General features: G+C 37.5%; 1 protein-coding gene across 3 annotated transcripts; it reads right to left on the bottom strand.

Moving 5' to 3' along the window:
- Positions 1-495: 495 nt before the first annotated feature.
- On the bottom strand, positions 496-7,641 carry LOC582266 (protein pygopus-like). 3 transcript variants are annotated; one of them, XM_011665536.2, is made up of 5 exons: positions 7,303-7,641; positions 2,821-3,234; positions 2,182-2,406; positions 1,179-1,616; positions 496-997 (listed from the first exon to the last, which is right to left on the bottom strand). In XM_011665536.2, the coding sequence occupies exons 1-5, from the start codon at positions 7,421-7,423 to the stop codon at positions 690-692; spliced, it is 1,506 nt and encodes a 501-aa protein (XP_011663838.1). In that variant the 5' UTR covers positions 7,424-7,641; the 3' UTR covers positions 496-689. The 3 variants fall into 3 exon arrangements, with proteins under 3 accessions (XP_011663838.1, XP_787318.1, XP_011663839.1); XM_782225.5 differs by having other exon boundaries at positions 2,182-2,409; positions 7,303-7,640; XM_011665537.2 differs by lacking the exon at positions 7,303-7,641 and adding an exon at positions 6,883-7,145 and having other exon boundaries at positions 2,182-2,409.
- Positions 7,642-8,637: the final 996 nt, after the last annotated feature.

An 8,637-nucleotide genomic window follows, 5' to 3' on the forward strand; every position in this document is an offset into this window, starting at 1 on the left:
CAGGGGTAAATGATACTGTGTGTGTTATGGGATACCTCTCTACAAGTACGACACCGTAATATCATGAAACTTCTCAGTACAGGGAATGAAATCGTACTATCGTATTCGGTACGATACCATACAGATCCAACCACGATAAGTATCATGCATGAGGTAATTTGCGGCAGTGTTTTGATTGCGGTTTATTTAACAATAATATAGCAAGATAATATACGAATTTGGCATTCGTCAGCACCCCCCCCCCTTGCAAAAAAAAAAAAATGGCTACAAATCAATGATAACAAAACTTAATTTTGCTTTTGCTATATTATCAGTACATATATTTCACAATCAAACACTAAATCCGCATTTCGGATGATTTTGAATGCCAAGAGAATGTGCTTACATTTATTATCCATTAATATTTTTTAAAAACAAAACCGCAAGAGGAATTTTCACCTCTTACGTAAAAGCTGCAGATTTATCTTTGACACTTTTTGTTTTCTTGAATTCTGATTTTAATAGTAGTATTAAGTTAATAACACAGATCTCTGGCTTTATATAGTAGCCAGTATTAGATGTATTTCCCCAGTTCATAATGATACTATCACAATATTTGTCTTGCATCACTTGTATCTTTTCTCAAGAATCTCGCAGACCACAAGTTCGTCTTATCTGTCCTAACAATTCCGAGTTTCATGAATGCGACATCACTGCATGGGGGGCTGTCCTGTCGGTTGCATTTGATTAACAGGAGGGCGTTGAGCAAGAAGAAGTCTCAAAGAATTCGCTTCTTCACGAAGAGTATTCAATTGCGCGCGCAAGAAATCGTTCTCTTTTTCCAAATAATGCGCGCGCATTCCCACCTGTTCCTCTCTGATTTTCCGTGCGTCTCTCGATCTCTTTGCGGCCTTATTATTTCGGTCTCTTCGTTCATAGTAACGATTGTCTTTCTCGTCGACAGGGACATCTCGCTTGTTACCCCGCCGCTTGCTGTTCCTTCTGACCGCCGAAGATCCTGCATGAGATTGGACAAAGAAATCATAAAAGTGTTTCTACAATACCCGTTAAAAGTTGACTTTTCAAGCTACATGTATTGTCATATAATCTTTCGATACACAGTGAACAATTGAGTTGTGGCGTCATTTAAGTTACACTTCAAGCTACGTAAAAGAACCTTAGTTCGAAAGGAAACTTACCAGGACCTTGCTGATTGCCTTCAACGCCATCAGGCATTCCTATTCCGCCAGGTCCTGGACCAGCACCGATCATTGGATTTGGTTGTTCAACCATGCCGTGTGGTGGTGGTCCAATGTGAGGAGGCATGCAAACGACTGATGTTGGTACTTCTTGTTGTTGCTGAGGAGGTAGAACCTGTGCGTTGCCGTAGTTACCAGTCGCTATCGAGCCTTGAATTGGGATCGGTCCTGGACCAGGAATGAAATGTTGTGGGATAGGACCACCGAGTGAAGACATGCTCTGTGCAGGGGGATTGAGTTGCATCAGGTGAGGAAGGCCTGGTCTTTGGTTGGTACCTGCTTGGACTAGTGGTTGCATATTTTGAGCATTTGAAACCAAAGTGGCAAGAGAGATCTTCCGCGAATCGTCGTCTTGATCGTTTTTCTCCTCTGCAGATCCTGTTAATAGATATTGGGAGGGGCAGGTAATATTATCAGTATTTGTAGTATCTACGAATGATTGTAAGTCAATGTTCACTTACTCGTGATATCATGCCTAAATGCAATACTTTTAAATTAAAGAAAATGATTCCCAGGTAATTACTGAATGAAAAATGATTCCGAGGTAATTACTGAATAAAAATGTGTCCTCAGTCCTGAAAATGCTTTTAAAGTCCATGATATATTTAGTTTTCTTTGAACATTAGATTACTCAGAGAGTACTCGTTATCATTGGTAAAGAACTGCACAAATGCATACCCATTTTTTCATTCCTGGACAAGACAAGACATTGATGAAACTATGTTAAACTTAAACGTCATGGTGCCTAGAAGACAGGGTTAATAATGTACAGTGTACAGGATGTAGAGACTTCTTCCATACTAGTCACTCCGACGTGTCTTTAAATGTTTGCACAGCTCCTGTATACGGCTTCGTTTTCTTTTTATCTCTCTATTTTTTTCAATTATTCAATTAAAAACAAACAAATAACTATCAAGGGTAGAAGCAGCACCTTAGTTCTTACCATTCTTTGGTGGTTGGTGCTGATGTTGTAAGTGTTGCTGCAAGTCAATATTGTGAGGTAAAACTGTCGGTTGTACTGGTATACTATCGTTAACATAAATGACACTGGAATTAGGTTGGACTGGAGCTGGCATGCTGTAAACGGGTTGACCTGCAGAGGTCAAAAGATGCATGGCTGAGGTAGAGTATTGCATCATCTGGTCTGGGCCACCCGCTTGTATTATACCTGCTGGATATGGAAAGAGATCTGTAAAGTTGGATGATGTTCTAACTCGAAACATTTCATATTTGTTATCAGTTGCAATCCATCAAATTCATATAACCAAAATAAAACATGTCCATCGGGAAAGATAGCATTTAGTGGATCCCTTGATTGGATCATTTCCACAAATTAGCTAACAGCAATACACTTACGCGTGCGAGGCACATTATATACAAGATGTTTTCAGGTCTAGACTGTCACGTCATGTAGCAAATAAACGAAAATAAAATTGATGACCCTTATGTTGCACCAAGAGGGTAACTCAGGCGCCGTAAAATTCAAGCTTATAAAACATTCTGGTTTTAATTATTGGAGTGGGACGAGGGTATATAAAATGACACAATTTGTAAGAATGGTTATATATCTGAATGAACTAACCTTGCGATGGTGCAGATGTTGATGTCATGAATGGGATGACAGTGTGGCCCTGTAAAGACATCCCTGCTGGTACCATTGTAGCTGGAATAGCCCCACTATGGATAATGTGAGACGCCTGAACTCCATTTGTCTCTTGTGACGAACTTGTGACTAAAACCTGGTTGGAATACGGGAAACCGGCAGCCGGGGTGTTGTAAGCATGTGGTTGTTGTTGTTGTTGCAACAATTGTTGGTGTTGCGTTGGCTGCTGTTGCGTCTCTTGAGGTTGTGAAAGTTTTTGTTGTTGTGACGGGGAGGCGACCGACATCGATTCTGAAGAACTGTCAGTGTTGCTACTGTCATTGTTGTTGCTTTCAAGATTAGCCATCGACTGGTTGTCGTCTTTAGAATTGTAGAGTGTCGTGGGATATCCTTCTGTCTCAACAATAATATTAATTAAGAAAAAATGGATGGATAATGAGTCATTCAAGTTTGTCGTCTCATTTCTGTGCTTCATTTTGTATTTGTCTGGGGGTAAATACATGTAGCATCAGTTATTCACATATGACATCTTGCCTTCCCAAATGTAGGACATTATCTACAACATACACATTGGAGCCAGGGTGCTTAATTTAATAAATATTAAATTATCAATTACAAAATCTGTGAGAAGTTGAAAAACAAAGGACATGAATTGCAAAGGTATGATAAAAGATAAAATTAAATCTGCTTAGAATATTGAAAATAACGTAATACGTATCAGCATAATATCTAGAAAATGGTTGATTTGAGGGCACGAATTACAAGAAAACAACATTTTTCGATGACCATTATACATTCCTTTAAACTGATAAAAGTATTGAGTACACGTATGAAATCTTCCGACGGGCAATATCCGAGGGATATATTTCTAAACTTCACTTCGCATAGTCACTTACAACTTTTCAGTCAATATTGAGCACCGATGATGATGATGATAATAATGATAATAATAATAACAATGGTAGCTTTTTGTTTAGCGCTCATATCCACCACACAGAGCGATAAAGAAACTATGATAATCGGTTTAACCTATATGATATACTACCAATATAGGTACATGCAGCATTCAAGGATTTTTCCCTACACATGTGAGGGCCACGGTTCAGTGCTCGAATCAACAACCTTCAAATCTCAAGTCAAGAGCTTAAACCACTTGACAAAGATACCTCTTAAGTGTAAGTCCCGTCCTATGGGACATTAATTTGATGTACGGGGTACTCGCACCACGAGGAATATATAGAAAGTTTTATAGTGTTGTTAGTCAGATTCTTCTGATTTTATTTTTAGTGATAAACTACAAAAGCAAATATTTATTTAACGTCTCTAGGTAACTGTCTGAAAGTGGCAGAGTGGTCTTGAAGAAGAGGGAAATGAGGATGAGGGGTAGATGAATATCAACGGGTTAATCTCGTATTAATTTTGGAGGGGGCGGGCTCGGATTACTAGGTGTATACCCCCCATATTAAGACATATGGGGGTTTGCAGGGAAAAATCCACGGGGGCTCAGGCGAATTAGCCCCCGAAATACCCCCCAAAGAGCCCCCGAAAGTCATAAAAGAGCCCCCAAATTTTGCATAGAGTTCAATGCAAAACAAATTGAAAAGTGTTATTTTCATGCGAGCAAGCTTGAATAGTAGCCCCCAAAATTTTAGAGAATTTTTTTCCCTGGGGGTGTGCCGCTCTAATGGGTCACTTTTTTCACACAAAAAATCCCTAAACATGGGTCCCATTTTTACCCCCAAAACCTCTAAACAGTAAACATGGGTCCATTTTTTCAAAATTGTCTACAATTTTTGTTGTTAAGCACTCATATCCACCACACAAAGCGATAAAGAAACTATGTATCCCCGCTTTAATCTATATAAACTACCAATATGGGTACATGCAGCATTCAAGGTTTTTTTTTCCCTCCACAAGTCATGTAACAGATACCCTTCAACACCTGGGTGGAGAGTGCTAAATAAATTAACATCTTGCTAAAGTAGGCCGACATAAGTGCCACGGTTCAGTGCTCAAATCCACGACCTTCGAATCTCAAGTCAAGAGCTAGTTAAACCACTCGACAAAGATACCTCTACAATTTTCTACATTTTAAATTTTCGTTAAAGATACTACAGATATGTCCGTTTTGCAGCCAACATCAAATTATGTAGAACTTTGCAGGAATTAAGAATATGTCTGTCCTATCTGTGAAATTTAAACATTAGCAGTGTTCTACATGTAGTATTCACATTATGCAAGGAAACCCGTTTACCGTCTAGATTTCACTGTCAGACACTAGTATTGACTGACTGACTGACTGACATCTTGTTTTCTTTGGTAATAACATAAAGTGAGCTGTAACAGGTACATGAGCATTTGTCTACATCAATAACCCACTACTTGTAATGACCAAAATTAAACTGATTGCATCTTTGTGTAGCACAAAACGAAGGACCATTCGGTAAAAGGGTCTGAAAATCAGACTATTACTTAGGTGATTGCAATTACTTAAGTCGATTTGACAACTAACGGTCGTTATTATCCCACTGAAAGACATTTCCAAGCCCTTTTGTTTTGAGGGAAGTTCTAAATTAGTACTGTCTTTCAAATGCCGTTGAAATTTAACCTTTTCATGTTTCTGGCCTGCAAATGGGGCATAGTACCTTTAACTTCACCAACTACCAGCAAATTGATAATTAGGCCAATAATGTTATGTTATATACAGTCAATACGGACCGTCGAGACCCATTCAATCATGCAATCAATGACACTTGATATCAGGCGAGAACATCGTTTTGATGCTCTCAAAGAATTGAACAAAACTTTTGAGTTGTCCGAGATAACATTGAAGATAAATCATAAATGTTCATTCATTAGCTTCAGATTCACATCACTTGATTAAAATGTTGCCTATTCTTACACTTTGTCCCATTTCCATTCACATTTCATCTTTTTCGCCAAGTTATAGCTTTCCTGACCCAACTTAAAGCAACAAAAAAAAAAAATCATTATCATACAAAATATTAAATTTTAAATTTTAAAAAATATCAATAGTAATTTACATATATTTCTGAAAATATAATATTAAAGGCAATATTCGATTAGCTTATACAAATGGAACAATAAAACAAACAAATTCGCTTGGAAATCTCTGTATTTTTAAATATTTAAAAACTTATACATGTATACATGTATATAAATCACAGAAAGATTTCAACAAAGTAGGTTCCGATTACAATTCTTACATACACTACACGAATATATTTTTTGTTTACAAAGTTTCAAATATTAAAAAAAAGGGAATACATGTATTATATTATATTCAAGGTGGGAAAAGGAAAATCTAATGATTACCTGAATTACCAGTATGATGACGTACACCCAGCAAGTCTAAAGATTTGACGAGGGCCATTCAATTTCCCTGATCACATAACGCTCATCAAATCAATCCTCATACAGGATCAAACATTAGTTTAAATATCTATTTGAAGTGTTTAACTTTATTTAACTCTCATTTTTATTCTACTTTCCTCATAAAATAATAAGCAATGACAAAACAACATTATATCCTGAGAATGAATATCTCGTCTAATCATATATCGGATATACTTTATGTACCATCTATAAATATGCACCCCCAATCACGAATGGTTGCTTCATGCAAATGTAGTTACTCATCATGCACAATGGCTTCTTTCGCTTGACCAGTGCGAAGCGGACGATATTGTACAATATAAATGGACATGGTCAACGCCCAGAAAAAACCAATGCCCCGGCTATATCTTGAAAGATAATGCCGCAACAATGTCATATCAAACTTAACTCCACAAATGTATTTTGTCTTTGAAAATTTCATTCATTCATGCACAGTCCAGAGTCCACTGGTCAACCTCAAAGGGGAGCAAGAATTATATTCATTGACCAACCCCAACATGAATGTTACACAACCTTACGCAACGACTCAATATGGCGTCGCGGCGTTTGCATACGTAATTGTGTTTTGTCCTCTACAGCGGTATGCCGCTATAGAACGGTACCGAAGAAATTACGACAACTTACGTAACTTTGACTGCAAAAACACCGCACTACATTCACTCTCGCATGCCAGGGTCACAACAATCACACGTGCTCAGATCAAAACAATCATATCCATGAATGTTAGAGGATGTGACTGAGATGGGTTGAGGGAGAAGATGATGAACATTTGGAAAAGCTTTGGGCCCTAAGAATTCTTGAGAAGTTGAGACCATTCTACCACAGAACGCGCACTGGGCTGTGGAAGCTGGTCGTCAATCTACACTGGTCAGCAGTGCAGTGTGGCTAGAGAGCAGCGATGACGGAAGCAGTACAGACGATCTATCTCAGCTCACATAAACACATCAAGCCAACATAAGTTAGCTAAGAAGGCAAACAGGAATACCGTTTTATTAAATGGAATATCACACTTTCGAGAAGGACATAACCAACATGAATTCTTACCTGTGCCGTTACCAGTTCCCTTGGTAAATGTGCTTATTGGTGGAATGGATCGCTTCGAATCTGTTGAAGATTTCTCTTCATACTCGCGGTTGAATTCGTAAATGTGTTCCTCTTCGCTCATTATGAAAGAATCTTCAAGTTCTGAACTTGAGCTGAATGAAAAGAATCCTTTTGTCGATCATAGAATGCCCCCCTATACAGCTATACAAAGTATGGCAACAATGCCCTCACCACCCGTTTCCAAATATCCCGTACATAGACTCTGTATGAACGAACATACATTCACAGCGAAACATACAATGGTCAGTCTGTGTCCACACACATTTACATGAGGGCCTTGGAAGGACACAACGCCTGTTCGTTCCTTCACTCGCTACGCTAATTTGCATAGGGATGAGTGAGCTTCAATATGTTACGTAATCTTATGTAATGCTAATTTCCCGAAGCAGTGAAGATGCCCCTTGAAGAACAAACTCAAGGGAACGCTGTCTATAGTAATAGACAAAATTATTACGCATGAATATGAGGGTTATACGCGTACATGGTTGTAAATACATTTATGATCGGGTCAATTTGGGTGGCATAAATATTTGGAGTTGCCGGAAATAATATACAAATGTTTGTATGAGGTCAATTGTCGTTTTATAAACGTGTTATAAAGTGATACGAAGTCACGGAAATACATTTGTAAAAACAATTACAATGACCTTATTAGTTAGCCATATTGCGGAAATTAAGACAGCATTACTGATTATTTGGGAAAATATGAAGAATATGCTGTAGAATTATTATTTTGTGGTATTCAATCTAGGGGGCAATTTTTTTCCCTGGACTAGAAGCAATTTAACAGGGATTAATTAGGTCAGATGACAATTTCAAAAAAATGAATAGGAGGATATTTTCATATACAAATAGATGTAATTGTTCACAAAATAACGAAAGATATAGTGGAGGAATAAAATTGTTCATCACCATTTATCAGCAGACATTTATCATTATTTTATGAACTTTGTAGAGCGGCCTATCTAAGGTTCATGACTGCAATTCGTTTCTTTCATTACGGAGTTAATTTATCAAATTGTATTAAAAGATGTAGTATATCGTTGTACGCTGATGACACATGCATGTATTACCCTGGTAAAACAACAGAAACTATTGAAAATGTCATTAATGCTGATCTTATACGTCTTTCAAAATGGTTGAATTCAAACAAATTATTTCTCAATACTAAAAAATGTGAGGTCATGTTAATTGGATCTAGAACCAAAGTTAAAAATCGAACGATTAATATTTATATTAATGATGTAAAACTCAATCAAATAGATCATTGCAAAT

This window comes from Strongylocentrotus purpuratus, unplaced genomic scaffold (assembly GCF_000002235.5).
Source record: "Strongylocentrotus purpuratus isolate Spur 01 unplaced genomic scaffold, Spur_5.0 spur5_scaffold_6, whole genome shotgun sequence".
NCBI classification, from domain to species: domain Eukaryota; kingdom Metazoa; phylum Echinodermata; class Echinoidea; order Camarodonta; family Strongylocentrotidae; genus Strongylocentrotus; species Strongylocentrotus purpuratus.